We start from the raw sequence: 24,382 nt of genomic DNA, 5'->3' as shown, positions 1-24,382 counted from the left end.
CTGTTTATTTACTTATTGTTACTGTGGTGTTGCTAAAACTGACCAAATTGAATTATAATGTAAACTCATACAAAAGCACCACACTTGAATAACATAAGACAGCAGTCTTATCTTGATCAGTCATCAGAGGTTCAACAGTTTGGTCGACTTTTCCAAATTCTTGCTCTACTCTCAGTTATGTTGCCTTTATTTGTAACAAATTATTGTAAATTGCGATTGTGTGGACCAAGTGGAAGAAAGACTCAAAAAATGTATTTCAGTTCATCATATTGTGACCAGTTGGTTGCTATGAGACGAGGTAAGGTTTGAGATAGGAAAACTTTGCAATAACTTTTTTTGAGGACAGAATTAGATTTATGACATGTTTCTAAATCTAGCAGTGAAACTGTTAAATATTGGGTACAGTAATCCTATGTGATATAATGTAGCCCACTGGACTTCAGTTTTTTGAACACGTTTCACCCCTCAAACCTGAGGCTTCTTCAGTTCTGAACCAAAGCAGCCTCTTAAACATGTCTACTTGCCTAGACACTTAGTATTTCTGTGACCTTGATGACTGATCTCACTTATTTGTACTTTGTAAACAGTGTGCCCTGTGAAAGCCATGTGACTGTCTGATGAACTTTTTTTTCTGCAGCAATATAAAATATTGAGTCTTGTACACAACTGTGCCTGTCTTTCTTCCTAAAAGAGGACAGATGGCACTGTGATGTATGTATCATTAGCACTGACATCACCTTAGTGAAATAATGAATACATCCTAGCTGTAATATTAAAATTAAAGTTCTGACTAATCATATCTTACTTATACAAAGGACCTTACAAAAAGAAATTCAAAACACAACAGTGTTCCCACTGTATATATCTTAGCCTGATCACATCACTGTTCACTCTGTCTAATAAACACTGTCCTAATGTACTGTATTAAAAGCAATGTGTCTGAACTACACTAATTGTCCTGCCATACCTCTGTCTTTTTAGGAGCAGAAATCAAGTCCAGCCACCCCCAGTGATTAATTACCACCCTGCTCTTAATATCTCATCAACAAACACCCCAGTCTGTCTCTATACATCACATTAGCTGACATCTTTGACCACCTAACCATGAAACATACTCTCTATACTTTAACTTTTGCACATTCTGTGATGAACAAGTAGGGTGCTGTGTCTCAGGGGTAGAGCCAGTGACTTGTTATCAGAAGGTCACTGGTTTGATTTCCCCGGTCTGCATGTAGAAGTTTCCTTGGGTAAGATACCAAACCCCATATAACTGCTGCTGATGTGATGGTTCTTGCATCAGTGTATGAATGTATGTATGAATTACTGTGAGGTGCTTTGGACAAAAGCGTCTGCTAAAATACCCTGAAATGAAATTGAATAAGAGGTTTGCGCAAAGCTGTACTGCTTTGTGAGTCTAAAATATACATACTTAATATAGTATTTCCCTATTTTTTTTAATTTTAATTTTTACACTGATAGTATTGGCTGTTGCAGTAACAAGCCTTATATTAACACCAAGGCAAAAAAGGAAGTGATATAATGTCTGCTATTGCATTGATATTTTGTACATTTTGTAAACTGTAATAAAAGGATGGAAGGCTGATGGTGTTGACATTAACTGAAATGAAACATTCCAACCTACTGGAAAGGCTTTTGGGCCAGCTTTGCTCAAATGTGGGTTACAGTAAAGTTGTTTAGTATGTCTGCTTACACAGACTTGTGGAGTATCAATATACACTACCAAGTTTGGACACACCTTCTCATTCAATGGTTTTTCTTTTCATTTTTATTATTTAAGACATCAAAACTATGAAGGAACACAAATGGAATTGTGATGTAAACAAAAAAAAGAAATATGTTTTATGTTTTAAATTATTTAATGCCCAACACAACTGATGGTCTCAAACACATTAAGGCAAGAAATTCCACTAATTAACTCTAGACAAGGCACACCTGATAATTGGAAACCATTCCAGGTGACTACCTCATGAAGCTGATTGAGAGAATGTCAACAGTGTTCAAAGGTGTCACCAAAGCAAAAGGTACTTTTTTTGTTCACTTCATATTTTCATATGTGTTCTTTCTTAGTTTGGATGTCTTCAGCATTCATCTACAATGTAGAAAGTAATAAAAATAAAGAAAAAACATTGAATGAAAAGATGTGTCCAAACTTTGACTGGTAGTGTGTACCTCTAAAAGTTATACTTAGCACTTATTGTGTAACAATGCAACTCAGGAATGTATGGGTAAATAAATACATGTATTGTAGTAAATATTTTGGTCTTTAAAATTTTAGCTACTTGCAATAATGACTTTGCATAGAAACAAATGAAATATAGATAGATAACTAACAAAATTGTTGAATTACAACACTGATTTGGGTTGACATACTGCCCCATGTTCGTTTGAGGCAGATGGCTGGAAATTGCAAAAAGCTCCTTTAAGGACAGTTATATGAGAGTGATTTGTCTCCAGCTTTAGAAGGAGGGTAGCCTGGGCACATGAAACCATTGTTAAAACTTACTATTGGTGCCCAAGAGCACATTAAAAGTTGCTGTGTTCTGACTCAGTTAAAGAAACGCTTAACTAGCTGTAGTGTAGGTGACTTGAAGACGTTTCACCTCTCAACCAAGAGGCTTCTTCAGTTCTAACCAACTGGAGGGGAATTGGAGGGCTCTTAAACTCTGTGTGGCAATGTCCTTATAGAGTTGTTAAGGACACTCATTAGCTCTGAGTTTCAGAGATGTTAGGGCCACCTTTGGGTTGTTGACCCAACCGGCCATCATGTGAGTTGCTAGGGCTGTATGAGCCAGGTGTGAATGGTTTTTAAGCTGTCTGGGATGGGAACTCACCTCCACTACAGTACTGTGTTACCTCCCCAGACAGCCTATCAACCATTCACACCTGGAAAACAAGTCCAGTTGCCTACAATCAAGCTCTTACAATTGGATGGCCTGGATGATTTAGTATATTAGTGGAAACCTCAAAACACTGGCAATCATATTTATGCCATGGGGTAAAAGTGTGAGGAGAGTATGGATGGATTGTCACATGAGACAGTCCAGTCCATGCTCACATGAGATGGGGTTTTTTTTCAACTTGTGATAATGGACAAATGTGAACTATAGCTGCAGCTATGTGTGCAATGGAGAAAATATGTGTTTCAACAGTTTCAGAATAAAAAATGGAGAGGAAGACAAACTGATCATTGGGAAAAAAAAAAGTCAGTTTATTGAAAAGAACTGTTGTGCCTGGCAATTTCTGGTGACAATCAAACATCCTGTCATTGGTGACACTGCTTAACTAAATTATAAACTAGAAATCAATGTTTTAGTCACAGATGCTGCTCACTGGGATGTATGAAGTGTTTCGGTGGTTTGAATGAATTTTCGAAATGAAATAAACTATTTTGCCAAGATGGACGTTGGTAATGCAGACTTCAAAAAAGTGGCTTCAGTATTGACAGATGAATTTAAAGACTTTAATATTGAGCTTTAAATTGTATTACAGTAAATAGTACAGTGGCCCTGAGAGTTGACAGCACTGCAACTTAAGAAAATATATGCAAAAAGACAAAACACAAGCAAATCAAGAAAACATCTTCATCAATTTGACAATACATGTGCAGCATTTAGAAAATGCGCTGCAATTTGCTTGTGTTTTGTCTTTTCGCATGTGTTTTTTTAAGTTGCAGAGCTGTGAGCTCTCTGGGCCACCGTAAAATAGTCTTAATTGTCTTGGTTGTACTTTTAGGATGTTTGTCTTGCTCCATTGTATTCAAAATTGAGGACTTTGGGTTAAAAGAGCTGCATTTTCTGTAGTAATCACCCAAAATGGATGTGAACACTCTCAAAATACCTAAAGCTGAAAGTCATTTTTTTAACCTCCCTCATTTATATTTTAATCTAAGAAAATGATCCAGAGACACGTGTGTGTGAGTGTGTGTATGTGTGCGTACACGCACATGTTTTGTGTGTGTGTGTGTGTGTGTGCGTGTGTGGGTGTGTGTGTTGTTGAAGCATGGTAGTCTGTTTCTCACTTTTGTGTCTTTCCAGCACACAGTGGCTATATGGTTGTCTGACTGAATTTCCCACTCTGTCTCTTTGTATTGCTATCAAATTAAAGGTGCAATATGTAAGAATTAGTCTCCTGCCAAATTCCAACAAAAACAGGAACCATATCAACAAAGTAACCACTAACTGCTGTAGCTGTTTGCTCAGATAGCCATACGGTTAGGTATCCTATATGCTTAATCACCTCAGACTGGAAGCTCAGAGTACCAGGCAAGTGTTGGTGTTGTTTACACCACTAGTACACAGGTACAGTACCTTCTAGAGTTAGGCTCTTGACTCCAGGTAGGGAAAAGAGAGGCATAAAGTAGGAGAGGAGCAAGAAGGCAGTCGGGCATGAGTCGGCACCAACCTGCGGAGGTCTGAACTATACTAATCGGACTATCCTCTCTTTAGAGGTACAAAGTGGTAGGACAGGCCTTCGCAAGCTGGTTAGCATGCTGACATCATTAGATATCTTCACAACACAAAAAACGGATGTCTTTGCCATAACGTCAAGACAGTCATTTATATATTCAGACTTTGTCCATAATATTAGTCTGTTCTTGCATGTTTCAAACTAAAATTCTTACATATAGCACCTTTAAATTTTGAAATGAACTTTCCTCAGCAGAATGTTTTAAAACAACTACAGTTACTTGTATTACTCAAATTTGCAGTTAAAGCTACATTAAGCGATTTAACACCAAAGGGCAGTAGTAACTCATAGTCATTAGCTTTATATAGTCCAGTATAATAACTAATCAAGTTTATAGCCATTGGGGTTTATTATTATTGTTATTGACAGTATAAAAACATGGATGACTATACAACCTCAAAAGTGAAGCCAAAACATCTTGACTGTACTGCTGCAACATAGGTCACAAATCTCTCACACTTAGTGTTAGCAGATGGGACACTGGCCAGAGCAAAGGATATTATATTATCAGGGATATTTTGGCTTCATGTTTGCACAGGTGAGGAAGTGGAAACACGTCATCCATCTTAATATACTGTAGGTCTCTAACACATCAGGGGTTCGCTTCAATAACTAACTCAAGGGTGCTGCCACTGTAGTTATATGCTGGGCCCCTAGTGGTTTCCTGTTTCTGCTCTACTCTAGTAGTCTAGTGCACTATGTATAGTACCCCTCTACTGGAATTTTTCAACTTCAACAAAGCTGACTTAAAGTTTACTAGAAGCTGTTATCAGACAAAGAAGTTACTGAAGTCAAACCTACACTGGCGCAAAAGGTACAGCGAAATACTGACAAATGACTGACTAGATGATAAAAGATGAATTATCGTGAAAGTGCTCTCTGTTGGTGTCGTCATCACGATTTAACTTTCACAATAGTAAGTCAAATATCTCAACTTCTGGCTTGGGATACTATGAGTAAAGGAAAAATACTTCTATGATTGCATTTCTATGTTGACAGTGGCTCTCTTGTCTCTTGGTTTGAATTGTCTCAAACTGCACATTGGGCCTTAATAAAACCAGTAAATAACGTACAATGACATTTGATTGGGAATTATTAAATTACGCACCATGTATGAATATGACACAGTGGGGTTAAAACAATTAATATTAGTTAAATTTCAGTCCATTTTAGAAATGATAGTGAATTTAGAAAGGCTAACTCAGACTCCCTTACTGTTTGCTGGTCATGAGTCATCCAGATGAATCTCTTATGTCATTTGCTGAATGAGAGATTGTGTTAAGTTTTATTCAGTGAGAAGAGCAGGTCATCATTTGGCTCAATTTATATTGATAAATTATATCGCTTAATGGAGCTTTAAGACTAGACTTTGGTAGGTAGATATACTGTATGACTGCTGTTGCTTTACTATAGCATGGTAGAACCAGAGACATATTTCAGTTTTTACAAGTTTGAATTAGGAAAATGCTTGATTCTGAATTAAATGCTGGTTGAATTAACTAACTAAAGTTCTGCAAAGATTATCAGTCATTATCTTCTCCCATGTCTCTGCTTCTAGCATGATCTAACTGTTGTCATGTAGTGTTTTTCTTTCTCCACTATCTCAGTGAAGGTGTATATCAAATGCTATTTCAATGGTGGGGTCAGTTCAGAAAATAGATAACTCAAGTGCTCACAATCATTTGGCATTTTAAAAAGTCATTGCATTCAAATCATGAAACCAAAATTATGATTCCTCAGTGACAAAAACGTTGCTGATACATTACCATATTGCACTAAAGTGAACTGAGCCCAGGCCTAGTTATTGATAACAATTTTATACCACATAATGACCATGGTTTCAGGCATCTTAATAACATTAGCTTTCATTAATCACTAAATGATTCAATACTTTATTTAATTAGGGTAAAATAGCAAACAGTCAGCGATAATGTCACCGCCTTCACGTTCTGTTATTGCAACATTACTATAATGTAAAAGTTCTTCCTGCTGGATTGTCTTATCATTAAATGGAGACTTTTTCAAACAAAAATATCTGGTGGTATGAGAAGAAAACCCCAAAACCACCTACTTAGACATTATTGTTCCACTACATATTGTATACTTTAATAAACCAAGTAGGAGATCCTAATAACAAGATCATAGTTAAGTTAACAATCACATACAACGTCACAAAATATTTTACAGTTTGACACTATACTAACCTTACTACCAAATTACTACCAAATTATGCTGTAATTTGACATAACATATGATAACATATTAGACAGAACAGGCTGTAAATGGACAAATGTAATGCCATATTACGTCAGGTTATAATGTCTTCTGGATGCAGTCTGATGAGGCATTTGATATAATTATAAATGGTGACCTATATATGCATCACATCTTTAAGCATGTAAATGTTTGTGATATACATGGACATATCCAATGTGGCATAGAATTGATTAGATCCACCCCCGGTATTAATAGTTATATAACCCCAAAGTTGAGAGATTAATTCTTCAACTGGAAGTAGCTTAAGAGTGAGCTGTCCTGTCTCACATCCTTCTCTTTTGTGGTTAGAACTGTACATAGGCAGTATCGATTCAGTAGCAACTTCCCCAAAGTGGCCATGCATCCAGTGGAAATGACCCAGGGCAAAAACAGCTGATGAGCTTTCTTGAATCCTCCTGTCTGGCTCAAGTGCGCTTGTAGAGTCCACCTAGGCATCATGTGTTAAACCCTTTCACCTCCACTGAGGAGAGTGTCCTTTGTTGATGATCCTCTGTGGGGTGCCTATAGGCTGAACCCAGGGACAAAATCTGGATTCAGGTGCAGCCACACCTTAAAGAGCCCTGCTGCAAATTATAAGTGAAACAGGCAGATGGATAAATCTTCTTCCATACCCTTCTCTGGTGGCTCAAACAGCAACCCAATATCCAGGTTATAAGCTAACTGCATTTCTGCAAAACCACAGATGAGTTAACATTTTGCATTTCTATATGTTGCAACTTTATGTTTGTTAATTTTCTATTTCTCTTTTGTCACAAAGGTTAATGCACAGAAACCACTTGGTTCTGGTTTTGAAAACATCATGGTTTGGCTTAAAATACCTGTTTTGGTCACAACAAACACAGCTGGAAATGTACAGAGGTTTTCTTCCTGTTGTCGCCACAAACCTAGTAAGAGATGGCCCAGCACACTTAAAAATGCCAGAATGCTAACTCAAACTCAAGACAGGATGTCCTGCCCAGTAGGATAAACGTAAAGGTTTTGTGCATGAGATGGCCACCAGATCATAACTGTTTAAAAGGCCTCTCATTTTCATACCAATTCTTGCAGGATACACACTTAACCACAGAGTACTGAGAGACAATGGTGGGCTAAGAGTCTCAATGCTCCTCAGTAACCTGCCATCTACCACTGTAGAGAGAGTGAATGGAGGAGGCTCTTGCCCAGAGAGTTGGTAAAGAAGATTATAGTTAGTGATTTGCCTGCAGGAAGCTTAATTATTTCTGCTACCCAATGATGGATACCCAGAATATATACTAAATAAATAAAAGATATGCGGCTGAAAAAGGGAGAGACCTTGCATAAAAGAAGACACCACCCAGAACTAGACAATGTTTATTTTCAGCCTCATATATTCTGCCAGTGGTACTAGTCTCTCATACCAGAATCCCTGACTGCCTGAATTTCAGATCATAGAAAATGTCCTTTATGCATGAGAACAGTGATTTACTGAGTGAATGCAATCAGGTTCAAAGTAAGGTCAGAGCATATTAAATCTGAATCACTTTGAATCATTTATCAAATCAAATTTGGTTTAGTTTTCAAAATGTTTTCGTAAAGTAAAATAGACACCCTTTATTCTTTAAATGGGCTCTAATGTAACAATTTGGAGTAATTAGGTGCATTACTCTACTTTATTACTGGCCATATGTCAGTGTACAGACCCAGTTAAATTTTTTTGTATATGTTAGTGCTGTTTCCCTTCTTTTGGCTTGTTTAACTGTCTGAGCAGCGGAGCTTGCAAAGATTACAATAACCAACATTTTCATTTAAGAAAGTATTTCACAACAATTGTGTTGTTAGATATAATCTGTAGCTGGTGATGATTGGTATTTTAACTGGCAAAAACAATGGTCAGTCCTAGCTAACAATGGGACAAGAGTTTATACAGTGTACTATGCTAATATTAATGCGTAAGGAGTTAGAACTTATTCAATAACAGATTTGTAATCTATCAACCAAGAACCAGCTATCAGAACCCAACCCTATAGCTTTGGCGTTAAAAACATTCAGCTTTATAAAGACTCAGCATTCTTATTCCCAGGGTTATTCTGCAGGCTGAGCTTAGCCACTAAGAAACTCTTCTGAGTTGCTGCTCAGATAAGATAAGAATTACAGCTGTATGTATTCTGTTCATGCTAAGGATGAAGAGTTTATGCTGCTGACATGCATACCAGCAGGAGAACTGACAACAACTGAACCTAACAGCTACTGTGTTCATGTAGAAATGCGGTGAACCTGGCGGTGTTAAAGTTGAACGAGCAGGGGCTGCTGGACAAACTGAAAAACAAGTGGTGGTATGACAAGGGAGAATGCGGCAGCGGAGGAGGGGAGAGCAAGGTTAATACACACACACACACACACACACACACACACACACCCACACACACACACACACACACACAAATGAAGGTGACACTGGGTTAACAGGCGTTAAAACAAATATGAAGAAGAAGCACAGTTACAATGCCACATGTGAAGGCAAAGCGGCAGCAATGTCAGCAATACCAACTTCTAGCCTTTCAGAGAAATATAAGAAAAAAAGAATTTTCATAGATATTACATTCAGTGACAACACTAGATTTAGCAGTTTCTGAAAAGCATCCCCAACAGGTAGCATTGCAGTCTGTGCTGCTTCTTCCACCAATGTGTTGCACCCTGTTTGGTGGAGGTCAGAGATGAGGCAGCCTTCAAGGGCAAGGCCAACGCAGGTGACCTCACACCAGATGGCAGCAACACTGCAGGAGAAGGGCTGTTGATACAAAGTTTGGGCAACCAGACCAAACTCTGTTTATCTGTGGCTCTGGCCTGGAAGAATACTGCTTCTAAAAAAGGCAGAAAGGCTTTTCACTGCAGCGCTTCTCATTCTTTGTCTTAGGGGCCAAACAGAGGGGCCCTGACAACACAGTACCTCTTTATAAACAGCTTTATTCCATTGATTATGGTGTAAGCAGACTTAATGGTCTACACAGTCTTCCAAGGTGCTATAATAATCTATGCAATAAAACATGTTAGCACATAGCATTTGACAATAAATGCAAGATCATTTAAATTTGCAAGCATTTGCTCTAAAACGGTCATGTTAAAATGATTTGTTCATGCATTTTGGCTAGTCCTTAAATTGAATGATTTTCACATGGCAAATTAATTTAAAGGCAACTGTCGGATAATGTTCCTGCAAATAAAAAGACATTAGTGGGCCCTGTCTTGTTTGCTAGACCAGAGACCAGAGATATGAGAACCGCTGCTCAATTAATAACATAAGATAACATTGATAATGATGTTATTTATGTTATTCCCATTGAAGAGTGCCAGTAAACCTTGCCGTATTGAAACTGAATGAGCAAGGGACCCTAGACAAGATGAAAAACAAGTGGTGGTACGATAAAGGAGAGTGTGGCTTCAAGGATTCCACCAATAAGGTTAGTTGTATATGTCTGTGAATCAATCAAGCACAATGTCTCTTCACACATTTAACATGCACCTTAATGTTAGTTTTCTATGTGTCATGAAATGAAACCAAATCCCTGTTTACGATTACAGTATTCCTTTGTGTCTATATGTGTGTCTGTATCTCTGTGTGTGTGTTTTATCTACCTGTTGAATATTCAGTTATTTCCCTTTTTTAACACTTAAGTTAATGTCTGTCTGCTTGAGTTTACAAGGGTTTGCCTTAAAACAAGAGGAGAAAATTAGATGCACTGTAAATAATCACACATTAGATACACAGAGAAGTTGTAACACCTTACAGGGAGTATTGAAAGAGATAATGAAGGTAATGGCGGACGGTTAATACTGGTGGGCTAGACTGGAGGGCACTGGGACCACCCAATCCAGATGTGTATCGATGACATGGCAAAGCAAAAAAGTATGGAAAAAGAGTAAGAGAGGGGAGGAAGTGGGAGATTTAAGAGAAAAGTGAGAGCTAAGATGCCTCGGAGCTAGGCTTCTAAGATGCCTCATAACACAGGGCAACAGGACTGCAAATTAATACTACCTTTTCATTGTACATTGTTACTTTTTAAAATATTTGTTTTAATGAAGAAGCTATAACTGCTTATGCAATTGGCTGCATGTAATATCCTAATACAGAAAGAAAAAATAAAACATCAAATTTAGGTCTTCAAGGTCCCAGTTACACAAGTATACAATAATATTTCAAACAAAAATTAGTTAATTTCAGTGAAATCGTCATCATCAGGGCATTCACTCCCTGCAGCAAAGTAAATCTGTGTGGAGCTTCCGCATGCATATCAACATTGGTTGATGACTTGCATTGTTAACTAATTGCATATGATTTCACAGTGCTGGATTTCTTCCAGCACAACCTGTTTCATGACAACTTTCATTAAAAACCAGTAACAGAAGGGCAGTGACTCAGTTGTATGAGCCAAAAGAAAATGAATAAATTAACTGATAAAGTAACACCTGATCTGAGAACTGTGTTGACAACAATCCTTCTATAAAAAGTTGAGAAACATATAAGATGATCTTGGAACCCCCCATAGCATAATATGAAGCATAGGTTGCTTTTTGTGAGGGCTGATGACAGCAAAGAGCTAGGTGATAGCTTTAAAGCTCTCAGCAGGCCGAAGATGACTGACAGAAGCATACCTTATACACAAACAAGCAAACAAGTAAATACAGCTGATGTGCCTATATAGCTAAAATACACAGAGGGTGCTCCTTCTATAGATATTCTAAAATCTTATTTTTGTTGCTGAAATAAAGGAGGTGCCTGCTTTAAAGGGTTGTGTGATCAGTAAATTCCTCTCTGCATGGTGATAGGGAAGGAGAGATTGAGATTGAAATTGAATGCTTGCCAGAAATAATGGAGATGCCGCAGAACTGAATGCACTGTCAACACCTTACAGACCAGTCAGTGAAATGTGCCAAAGTATTTTTACCTTTAAAACAATGCATGGAAGCAGCAGAGGGATACTCTGCATATGTCCACATCAATCATTTTACATCTTGTATTGACAAGAGGAAGTAAGCAGCACTGACCAGGGCAGTTGTGCAGGACTTTGTCAAAACCTAGTGTATTGTAGGACTGGGCATGGTAAATTGTGCTCTATTTGTCACAGGCTTAGTGTTTATAATGTGAATTGTGTCAAAAGCCTTTTTTCTTAAAGTGTACTCAAGTAACAGATAGCATAGCATGGTTAAGCTAACCTTCAGTTTAAAAATAGGTTATAAATGTAATTGCAGCAACAATACTTTCCACTCATACCCTGGGACCTTTGATTTGAAACAGAACATATTTTATTTGTTAATAGGTCTATTATATTATCTGTTAACGTCCCTTGCTCTTTCTATTTATTTAATATATTTAAAAGTGACAGTTTACAGATGGAATGTCAATATCAGTGAGTGCAGAGCTGAGACTTTTTAAGTAGTTTGCTTTATTCCCAATAAAGCTGCAGCTCCTGACATGTATCTATCAGTGTGGTTTGTAACTGTTACAGAGAAAGTTTGTCCAAATGCAGTGAAGCAAAATGGTGTTGTACAATCTCTTTTAAAGGATATTCTGTAGTTACTGCTAACTCTACATTTTATTTCTTCAGTAGCATTGGCCCCTCTGGCAATTTTTAGTGTTTGACATTCACACTGATGTTATGATGTTGACATCACTGATGTCCGGATGTTCATCGACAGCAATGGCGTAGAGCAGTGGTGTCAAACTGATCCAGTAAAGCAAGAACACACCTTCTTGCTTGGTTGGCTGATTGGTTGGCTGATCCAAATCAGGTGTGTTCTTGCTTGGTTGGAATGAAAACCTGCAGCCACATGGCCCTTTACTGGTTCAGTTTGACACATATGGCGTAGGGAATAACAATCACTAATCATGGCCATTTGCAGACACCCAGAGCTGTACATTAACCCATCTCCTCCTGCCGAGACAGGACAAAAAAGTAGGAAAGTGCACAAGGAAGTCGGACTACCTGGTAAGTCATGGAAATACACTATATTGCCCAAAGTATGCACTCACCCATCCAAATAATTGAAACCAGGTGTTCCAGTCACTTCCATGGCCACAGGTGTATAAAAGCAAGCACCTGGGCATGCAGACTGTTTCTACAAACATTTGTGAAAGACTGGGTTGCTCTCAGGAGCTCAGTGAATGCCAGCGTGATACTGTGATAGGATGCTACCTGTGCAACAAGTCAAGTTGTGAAATTTCCTCACTCATAAATAGCCCACAGTCAACTGTCACTGTTATTATAACAAAGTGGAAGCAATTGGGAACAACAGCAACTCAGCTACAAAGTGGTAGGCCACATAAAATGATGGAGCGTGGTCAGTGGATGCTGAGGCACATAGTTTCCTCAGAGTCAGTCACTACAGACCTCCAAACTTCATGTGGCCTTCAGATCAGCTCAAGAACAGTGTGTAGAGAGCTTCATGGAATGGGTTTCCATGGCCGAGCAGCTGCATCCAAGCCATACATCAGCAAGTGCAATGCACAGCGTCAGATGCAGTGGTGTAAAGCACGCCGCCACTGGACTCTAGAGCAGTGGAGACGCGTTCTCTGGAGTGATGATGGCTTCTCCATCTAGCAATCTGATTGACGAGTCTGGGTTTGGTGGTTGCCAGGAGAACGGTACTCGTCTGACTGCGTTGTGCCAAGTGTAAAGTTTGGCGGAGGGGAGATTATGGTGTGGGTTGTTTTTCCAGTGAAAGGAACTCTGAGTGCTTCAGCATACCAAGAGCTGTTGGACAATTCCATGCTCCCAACTTTGTGGAAACAGTTTAGGGATGGCCCCTGCACAAAGCAAGGTCCATAAAGACGTGGATGAGCGAGTTTGGTGTGGGTGAACTTGACCTCAATCAGATAGAACACCTTTGGGATGAATTAGAGTGGAGACTGAGAGCCAGGCCTTCCCATCGAACATCAGTGTGTGACCTCACAAATGTGCTTCTGGAAGAATGGTCAAAAATTCCAATAAACTCACTCGTAAACCTTGTGGAAAGCCTTCCCAGAAGAGCTGAAGCTGTTATAGCTGCAAAGGGTGGACTAAGTTCATATGTGAGTCAAGGCAGGTGAGCGAATACTTTTGGCAATATAGTGTATGTCTCAACACGGCATAGCCCTTATCGATCCGAACCCTATCTAGGGAACGAGCATTTTAAAAGTTGTTTGCTTGTTGTCTAGCTGAACAACCTGACAAAGCATTATTTCAGGCTTTTTACATGGTGACATTATGATGATGTTAGTTCTGTGTGCTTTTGATCCATTTACAGCAGTCGGCTCACAGCAAAAGCACTTTGTTTTGGGTTCATACAGATGTGGTAAACCAGATTCATTCAGTCTATGTCTACTTGCTGATCTCAGTTACTGTTTATATTAATTTTAACACAGCTATTAAGAAACTGCCACTCTCTGGAAACAGATGGACCTTAATGGTGCACTCAGACCAAACATGAAGAGAATATTCACCTTGTGTTAGGAGTTTCTCAATGGAGAGCAGAAGTCATGCGCCTTCCGGTTTGCCCTGTGGGACAATGGGAAAAAAATGTTTTTTAATCCCATTGGAATTGTGCCATGAATTACACAAATGATGTTTGTCAATATAAAAGATAATTCTCATCTTGAGAAAATCACAGTTTGCCATAAAATTAGTGAAATATAAGACTGTGAAAATATGTAATTATAAAGACTACACGGCCAACAGTGTTATTCATCATACATGAAGCAGTAACTTTAACATTGTAGAGTTGTCTCCCCCCTACTGACTACTGTATTTTTTCCAAAATAAGGTGCTATGTGGTCCACCAGAAGGGGAACCAAAATAACAACATTTTAATACCATGTTGTAAAAAGACTGAATTTTATCAGGCCTTTATCAGGTCTGTTGGCAAAACTACAAAAGCTAAAGCAATAACTTTAACATTGCAGAGTTCGTCCCTTATATAAGCTTACTCACAGAACAGACCAACTAACCTTTCACATAACTGCAGCTGTCACTATGGCCAGTGTTACTGGGATTTTCATCTTTTTTAGTATCTTTTCTATGCCGAGTTGGTGATGTTGGTGGTGGTGATGAATGTTGAGCGAGATGATGTAGTTCACTGAGTGATTTACAGAACACTAGATGGTGTTTTACTTCATAACAAACTACGACTTTCTTGAATAGGAAAATGATCTTTTAAATTGACATACATCATATGTGTGATGCATGACACATTTCAAATGCTATCAAAATATTATTTGTCTCTCCCCACTGACTACTTTACAATATTTTTTTTTCCAAAATAAGGTCCCATGTGGTCCAACAGAAGGGCACCAAAATAACATTTTCATGCCACCTTATAAAAAGCCTGAATTTTCTCAGGCCTTTATCAGGTCTGTTAGCAAACCTACAAGTAAACAACCTTGCTTGTTTCTTGAATGTAGTTCAGAATTATCAGTCCTATGCTGCTCTGCAACTTACAGTATGACCATGGTAGGTAGACCAACTTCCTCACTCACTCAGGACAAAGCTCCAGAGCTTTATTTGACTCGAGAGGAAACTTTTATAATACCGAGGCAAGACAATTTGTCCACAAATGGCCAAGATTTGTGATTATTATCTTCCCCTCCATTGTTTGTTGATGAATGTCCTTATATCAACACATGAATGTCATGATATCATTTAATGTAAGGTTGGAAGAGCTCTGCTGTACCTGCATTTGTGTATGCAACAGTGTTGTCTGCATTCATTTTTAAGTCTACATCAGAGCACTGTTGAGGTAGCTCATAAATATATAGGCAAAAACAACACCTAACAGCAACCTTGTAAAACACCCATTATATACTTCATGTTTGTACACAGTCTGTCACAAACATTTCTAAAATTGGCACCAACTAGTCATCCTTTATTAAGCCTTGATTTGATTTGCTTCAGCAACTGCAACATACCAGTTTTGGTGGGATGATTGGTGAAAATCGCTTATGTTAAGAAATGCTGTCACTTGTTTGATGACATCTGTCTCTCCAGATGAGAGTTTTGGCAATATCCTTAATAGGCTTATTGTTACTGGCATCTAGGCAGCCTCCAGATTGATAGACAGGTGTGATGGTGATACACTTCCAGTCATCAGTGAAGGAGCTTTATGTAACTCTGTGGATGTCTCTTGCTTCTCTCAGATCCATTCTGTACTGAGTATTTCTGTCAGAGTGATTGTTATTTTATGTGCTAACTCTACCCCATATCTTTGGGAACATGGAGAGCTATGCTACAGACACAAGCAGCATGAAGAGGCCCTGAACATCTATTTTTCTGCACTGAGCGTTACTTAGCCATGACATTTTACATGTACAATACAAGTACTGAAAAATTATAGCAACAGAGAAAAAAATATTTCTGGGATCTGAGCATGTATCTCTGTGCCATGTATTTATTGATAAATTCACAGCCACAGATTATATGCAAATGTTGGTACTTCCACAGATAACTGTATTATATCAACTGAAGCACCTCAGCTATCTATTTTTTTTATAACATCACCTGTAATGGGAAGCAAAGGAAAGTCACTAGTATGATACTGTGAGCACAGAGGTGGAGAACCATAGACCAAGTGTGGGCTGTAGGTTAACTGAGTATAGATGAAGGAAAACGAGAAGTGCTGGTCATGCAGTTACTATATTAATGGCCATATGTTGATGGTGATGTAGGCTGCAGGCTGGAAGTGGCTGTTGAGCACAGTAATGCATGACAAGCTAGCCAGATACGTGTTTGGCCAGCCACTTTAAAGTGCTGATATACTTGCTTTTGAGCATGTGCATGATGGCTACCGTGCAACAAAGCACACATCCATCCATACCAAACCCTTTCAGTGACGCTGGCTGAAGTGTAGTGTTAAATTAAAGTTTAATTGACAATACAGTATATATGACATTTTTCATCGTTCCTGTTGTTTATCATAACATATTCACTGCTTTCTTTAACAATAGTGACATCACTAAAATGAAGTGATGGGTCAAGAAACAAGAACACCCACTTCCTACGGTTATTGATAAGGAATAATTACTTACATTACCTTGCCCTCACTTGTAGCTTGCCCTCAAAATACAGTAGCTGAGATAATCTGGAGAAACTTTTGAATCAAGTTGTGTCAATGTTCATGTTTGTGGCCTGTTAGGACCTATTTCTTGTGATGTACCAACATTCAGAGATTTCAGCAATTACTTTATTCTGTGCAAAATTATAGACATCATTAAGGCGATGGCCAGAACTGCATGTAAGGAAAACTTAATTGTGACTAAGTAAGTAATTTACACAAAAACTGTGCACGCAAGGCTATACGCTGACTTAAACACGGTTAAACCAATAGAGAGGAAGAATGCTTGAAATGTGTATAAATGCATTTAGGTCACCTTTAGTCTGTGAGAAAATTAAATTGTTCACTGATACTGTTTCAGTCATTAAAGTTAGCTGTTAATATAACATCTCACAAAACACATCTCTGTCGGCCTGCCCCTTTTTTTCCCCTCTGTGCATTTTTACCAGGAGAAGACCAGCGCTCTGTCTCTCAGTAATGTAGCGGGAGTCTTCTACATCTTGGTTGGAGGTCTGGGTCTGGCCATGATGGTTGCACTGGTAGAGTTCTGCTACAAGAGCCGTGCTGAGGCCAAAAAAATGAAGGTGAGTTATGTTTTCAGATATCAGTTTTAAATCCCATTCTACATACAACAATGACTGGGAATAACAATTAAGAACAATGACTCAAAATAACGACTTCGAACAGGAAAATATTTTTATGCTGGTTATTGGGGTTAAATCTGATACCAGTTGGATTGTCACTAAAATACTCTCTGAATCTCCATTTGTGTGATGCTTAATGTTACTAGACAAATGACCTAATGTCTGTCGGTCTAGAAAGTCTGACAAGCTACATTGCTGGTGGTAAATGTAATTGTAATTGTATAGTAGTTTTTCCATATACCTCATATCTCATTTAAGTGAGTTCAGTGTATATGTAATGTAATAAATAGTATGCATGTGATTTGCTGTCCATGGAGGAAGATATCATTGTGGTGTCAGTTTATTGGGGACACTTCCTATAGTAAATTTAGATGTTGCAATTTGTGGTGCTGTTGATTTGTATTGTGTTGTACTTCATTATATTCATATACACTGTGTTTGTAATATTTTCTCCACCCTATTTAGATTATGGATGAGCTGCAAAAAAAAATGAATAATTCTTCAGTGTAGTGCAATAAAACTCAAATGCAGAACAACCACAGCCTTTAGATGACCATCAATCAAGTTGTCTTTTAAAAGAAACCCAAACTGTTCAATCTGACTCTCATGATACCAGGACTGACTGCAGGGCTCTTGGACTGGACTGCATTAGTATTAGCTCAGTTGACCCAAAAAACTAGGAGCTAAGTGTGTAGGGGATCTAAAATGCACAAGGAGTGTTACCTTAAATGTATACTATGCATCATGTAAGCTGTCTGTGTGTGCTACAGAAGCAATAACCCCATCAATGAAGTCACTGTACTCAGAACTAGATGTTTCTTGAGCAACACAGCCCAAAAGACAGTGGTCATACCAGGCTGACTTAATGACAGAAATACCATCAAAACTTCTATTTCTTTGACAAAATTATTTCTAAAATAAGCAAACATTTTAAGCAGATACAGATAAAAAATGGATAATTACGTCAATTAATTATAATCATAATTAATTAATTAACAATGAATCAGGATATACTATTTCATCTGAGCACAGAAGTGTGTTTTTACATCTGTGTGTATCTAAGGCAATGCATCATAATCTACATGATCATCATATGTCAGCAGTGTGGCTGTCAGCAAAGGGACAAGTAAAAAACATAAAACAAACAAATCAGCTCTGTGTTGATGCATTTTCTGGGAGAGCTGGGAGAATTTTCTTTATCATCCCTCAGTTTATCACAAACATTCAGCTTCACCACATCTGAAGACACATGGTTTTCACTGGACAGGAAATGGAGGAATCCTACAAATCTGAATAGCAACCTTATAGCAGAGTACTAGTTCTCATCTTGCTTCAAGACAGACACCATCATCCCTGTAAGTCTGCAGTGTCTAGGCTGAATGACAGCACCCCCTCTGATTAGGTGCTTTGAGAAACTGGTTCTCGATCACATCAAAGACAACATGCCTGACAGTCTGGAACCTCACCAGTATGCATTCAGAGCCCACAGAGCCATAGATAATGTCCACTGTCTTCCACTCAGTCTGCATACACCTTGAGAATAAGATCACCTTCATCAGAACCCTGTTTCACAACACTCTGCAACTGGATATTTGACTTGCTCACAAACAGACCTCAGTTCGAATTGGCAGTCATAGCTCCTTTTACTTTTGAGCTCAACGCTGGAACCCCTCAGGGCTGTGTGCACAGGTCCTTCCTGTTCTCACTGTACACCCATGAATATGTACATGTAAATGTATGTATATGTATAATAATACAATAGAGATGGACAAATTGATTACATAGTTGGTTTACCAGATGGTCGTGAGCAGCATAGCTGATGTGAAGCTCTCGCTGGATGATGATTTTCTCTGACCAATCAGCAGGCTCGCTTGGAACCTCAGCAGAGGTGCTACAAAAAACAAAAGTACCAGGTACTTTTCACACCTTTCTTGATGAAAAAACAAAAAAAGTTGAGTCCAGTCGAGCCGCTACTATGCAGTGGAAAAGCGCGGGTCACTCCTCAGATATTGAGGCCAAACTTTCAACTTGAGGGGGCTCCGCCAGTGGGGAAACTACCACATACAATCCACAGCAATAGCTCCACTGTTGGTTGGTTGTTTTTAACGATGCAACCATGAGAAAACACAATGCTATGAGCACCCGACAACTACTGAACACACAGTCAGGCAATAATAATGGGTCAGCCCTGATCGTCTGCTGGACAGCATGCAAGGAGATTGACAGGACTCACTGCTCCCATATCACACCCCCCTGGGTGCCCTGGTAGACCTGCTGTACAAGAAGAGGGAGGGAGGGTTTGCTACTGGCTACTGGCTGCTGTTTTGTTTTGCAGTTGTACATAGTCCAGTGGTTACATTTTACACATACTTAGGTCATGGTCGGCTACTAATTTTTGATACTATAGAAGCAAAGCAGAAGGACCTTAAGTAAAAAAGTAAAAACAAATTGTATATGAATAATTTTTTTAATTTAATACTGTAATAAATACCACACTGTGTTGTTCTCCTGGAAAATATTTCAGCTAGAATGAATAATGCAGTTATTACTTGCCAGATTCCCAGGTTAAAGTGATTGTGTCCAGTTTACAGTGTTTATTTTTACAAAACATTGTTAGCTAATAAGAAACACTGTTATTTCAACAGTTACACTCCTTCCGGGTAGCTAACAAGCATTAAAAGGCATGGGTTTTTTTTTTTTTTTGTGGCTTTATTTATTTATTTATTTATTTATTTATTTATTTATTTATTTTTAGCAAAACATTTCAGAATCAGCATCATGCAAATGCTTCTAGTAAGCTTGCCTGGTTATATTGGACCACCAGAGCTATAATGATATAGTGATGTTAGTAAGTAACATGACATCAGATGATGGCATGTATACCAAACGTGGTAAATCTTGCTCACATTTTGATGCTTATTAGCTACCTGTCACAGCAGGGGGCAGATATGAAGGTGGTGGCATCATAACAAGCCAATAGTCACACCACTGGATATTTTTGAGAAGACCTGCTGACATTTCCAGCAGGTTTTTTGTGTGACAGTGAACAGAGAATTTGGGGAAAAGTCTAATTTGTCTCAGTCTTTGTTCTGAGGTCTTTTTGCCCTAAAGTCAATGTAAACTCTACCACCTAGTCAGTGCTTGTACCTGCTTACTTCAGGTTGCTGGAACATACACAAATGTAAAGTGTCTGTAACTCAAACCTGAAAGCACATTCACCAACGAACTGTACTCAGCTAGAGTACTTCAATACATTATTTAGCGTGAATGTTGTGTCATCGTATTTAACTGCAGTTCACTGTTTAATACTTCATATACCTCTGAACTGTTCTGCTGTGTTTAGCGCCGCTGGAAGCTATTGGTTCGGCTTTAATTTGTCAGCTAAGTCAGCTGTTCACGCCTTTAGCAGCAAGCTTTGTTGGAGGGCTTCAAACAAACGTTATGTTGTCCTCCCACTGGGGACTTCAGAAAGTCTAAACAGACAGTCCCAAATGATTAATTGAACAGACTACTTCTGACTATGCCCACTACAGCCGAGTAGTGTTCTCATGCTGTAATCATAGTTACCTCTCTCTCCATAGCATTGTTTCAGTGCTGGTTATCATTACTGTCTGGCTTCTCATCGAGTTGTAACATTAAGAGAATAATTCCACGGGAAAATGTTTTCAGTATTTATGTGTAGACAGGAAAACAAGGGGTTTTTTTAGCATGTCTCCTTTGTGGCAGGCTTCTGATTGGCCAATGTGGCTTTACAGTGGAGGTTACATCGCCACCTGTTGGCGACAGCCTGCATTTGCGTTTTTATACCGTTGGTGTGGATGGGAATTTTTTTGAAAATGGGAGGGAAAAAATGTGTTTTTTAAAAATAGCCTAGCTGTTGTTCATGTGGACTAGGACTGAGTCACAAATCCCTGGCCCTTGTGAATACACTGCGCTGGTTAAACCAAAAGGGCACTGAAAATCCATATTGACAAGTGGAGAGCTAGTGAGCTGTTAGCATGGGCAAGCAGCTGTGTGACACTTTAATGGCACATAGACAAACTGCCTCATGTGTTTGTCTGATGTCTGATCAGACACCTGTTGCAGAAAGAAAACGGCACATTATGAAGACCAATACGTAGTTGTAATTGTATTTATTATTTATGTGAGGCATATTGATCTCTCTGTCTCTTTCTCTCTCGCTCTCTCTCTCTCTCTCTCTCTCTATCTATCTATATAGCTAGCTAGCTTTATATCTAAGCAAATCTGTATTGCTTTTGCAGTTGGTGCTATCAGTACTCAGAATATTGTTGTCACTTGAATCAGTCACACAGCTAGAGTCATTGTTGTTCTGTAAGAACAATACGTATAGCAATAACAATGACTTTATTTTTGTTATGAAGGTGGCAGCCAACACCTTGTCGTCTCCCCAGCACACAGGAAACTACACACACACTCTGTCTTCTCCTCAACATGCTCCCAACTTCAACCTGCTGTCCCCCAGCCACCAGCCAAACTACGCCACCTATAAAGAGGGCTACAACGTTTACGGCATTGAGAGCGTCAAGATCTAACACGGGTAGGAGGGTGATGATTGATGGCTAAAGTTTTCCTTACCTCACAGTCATAGACAATGTTTGAACAAATTACTTTTAATTGACATTAATAGAAACATATCAACAGCAACTCAAACAACAGATTTATTCATATTGTAGTGGTGCATAGAATCTTTAATGGCAAGCTGCATATTCACTGTGCCTCAATGATTCAAAATTCTGGTGACGATAATGGCAGTCACTTAATGGCTTTTGAAAAAATTGCAAAGTCAAAGAGAAGACAATTAGTGAATGAAAACAGTTTTCTATTAAAAAGAGAAATTAAGGGCAATAGAGTTAAAGCATAAAAGCCTAAAGCATTAATTAGTAGTGTCATTATGCATATTATAACTATTAGTGATTTTTTAAAAAGTTTAAAGTTCAGCAAGCAAACTGTTAGATACAGCTTGACCAAAAGTTGCATGCAAACTCCTTCAAACTGTCAAACTTGCAAAAATTCAGCTTATTTGTAGGAATGTGTAGGCATTTGCCTGATGAAGGCGTAGTACCACACAGAGATCACAGAGAAATGGGATTTTACTTGCAAATTTAGACAGCTGGTCCCTCTCCTATGTACCTGGCTCATTAAATAGATATGCAAAGTGTTTTTTTTCTGTTAAGGTAAAACTTGACAAATAAAACCCATCATTTAAAACACCAAGAGCAAGTCAATTGTTCCATTGTATAACCATTAATGACAACATTTCTGGAACATCCACACCAAATTAATAGAATGACAATTGTTTGCTTTCCCTTTTTCTACAAAGACAAAGCTCTGATAAACTTGTCTTGTATAAAGAGTTGCTGCCTTGTTACCAATTGATTAATTGTGTTATCATATGTACCAATCAATCTTATAACTGTTCTGAATTGAAAAGAACAGAATTGAACATCTAAACCATGCTTTTTAAATATCATGATTTAATTAATATCCACATACTGTACATCGATTTGCTTAATAAAATCATCACAACGATGAAACAAATGTTGCTATTGAGTTTGACTAGTATTACTGAGTGACACTATGTGAATGCAGCAGTTGCTCTTCATAATAATAGTGACATGTAGACATGATAGAAAATAAATACATTGTATCTTGTCAAAATTGTATGTGGCTGTGATACTCCTTTTCCACCTCCTATTTTCTTTTTTCCTCACCTCACCTGACTTCTCCTCTTTACCAATTATCTGTCCTCCTCAAATTCCCTCTTTCCACTCATCTTATCTCCTCTCCTAGTTGTCCTCGCAACCACCTCCATCTTTCCCTTTTCACTTTTTTAGCCCCCTGATTTCCAGTAATTTTCCTGTTTCTCCAACTCCCTTCTACTTCCTAGCCAATCATCCTCTTTAATAGACTGACTCATTGGCCACTCACTCACATCTCTTAATGGCATTTATTAGGTAGCCCAATGATTTAAACTGAAAGATGGAATGGTTTGGACTGGCAGCGTCATCATCTTGGTGGAAGAAATAAGTAAGCACTGTGTTACATTGGTAAATATTACTGTTCCCTGTCAGTCGATTTACTTAGTACAGCACCTAAGTAGGGAATATTACACACATAAGTGGCCTGATTGAAGACACCTCTATACATGCCTTACAGGCAGATGAGTGGTGGTGACATCTGCATCAAGAGCTAGTTAGTTTAGTTAGTTAGTTTGTTGTATCTCATTATCTTACCCAGGACCTGGCTTGGAATCAGCTTGAATATTCCAGTTTGGCAGTAGCATCAACAGCCTTAGTTAGTATAGTTACAGAGCCCTGACAAAGTACTAAAGCCAAACAAGGAAAGAAAACATGTCAGCCCGCTTCCCAGTAGTGTGTTGTTTTCACTACACTAATTGTATTAGCCAAAATCCTGTCCTGCCTGCCTGGGGATTATCTCCTCTCAGAGATTGTTGGCTGAAGTTGGTGTTGTGCATCCCACACTCAACCCAGGAATGGTGGGTTACATTTATGATATTGAAATGAAGTTGAAGAGTCAGGTTGTTTGTCCAACATCCATGCAGCTTGCTGGATTATGGTTATATGGAATTTGGTTTGCTGAGCTGGAGTTGGAACTGTCTGAGGACACTAATCAACATCACCTTGAGCTTTCCTAATTGCCATGATGACTTTGACAGTTGGATATGCATGGTCTGTTGAAGGATGAATATTTATTCAAGATGACACATCATCTCATTGGAATGCACCTCTCCTTTGCTGATTTAGAAGCTTTTAAGGTCCACAGGGATTTCCCTACCCCATACAGGGCATTTTCTCCTTCCTAACGCAACAAACTTTGAGGATTAGACGAAGTGTCTCATAAAACTTGGTAAACAAGAATAGTCTTGCCACAGAATCCATCCCCTTACATAG

At 38.6% G+C, this 24,382-nt stretch overlaps 1 protein-coding gene and 1 long non-coding RNA gene across 7 annotated transcripts in view; both read left to right on the top strand.

Moving 5' to 3' along the window:
- The window catches only part of LOC119024508, a 3,832-nt gene extending 2,229 nt beyond the window's left edge, over positions 1 to 1,603 (top strand). Inside the window, exon 2 of the long non-coding RNA XR_005076486.1 lies at positions 982 to 1,603. This is a non-coding gene — a long non-coding RNA (uncharacterized LOC119024508). The remainder of the gene's footprint in view (positions 1 to 981) is intronic.
- LOC119024484 (glutamate receptor 2-like) overlaps positions 1 to 24,382 on the top strand; it is a 75,117-nt gene that overhangs the window by 42,639 nt on the left and 8,096 nt on the right. Inside the window, exons 17-19 of one of the 6 annotated variants that reach the window (XR_005076485.1) lie at positions 8,988 to 9,102; positions 10,070 to 10,184; positions 17,256 to 17,386. Coding sequence is in view for 5 of the 6 variants with exons in the window: in XM_037107337.1 (XP_036963232.1) it covers positions 10,070 to 10,184; positions 17,256 to 17,390; positions 21,833 to 22,003 (421 nt within the window). In the remaining variant the exon portion in view is untranslated. Of the gene's footprint in view, positions 1 to 8,987; positions 9,103 to 10,069; positions 10,185 to 17,255; positions 17,391 to 21,832; positions 22,009 to 24,382 lie in introns of those variants that run through there. The other 5 variants (XM_037107337.1, XM_037107346.1, XM_037107329.1 and 2 more) reach the window with 5 other exon arrangements.

Source organism: Acanthopagrus latus, chromosome 1 (genome assembly GCF_904848185.1).
Source record: "Acanthopagrus latus isolate v.2019 chromosome 1, fAcaLat1.1, whole genome shotgun sequence".
NCBI lineage: Eukaryota > Metazoa > Chordata > Actinopteri > Spariformes > Sparidae > Acanthopagrus > Acanthopagrus latus.
This window is presented reverse-complemented; position numbering and strand designations above follow the sequence as displayed.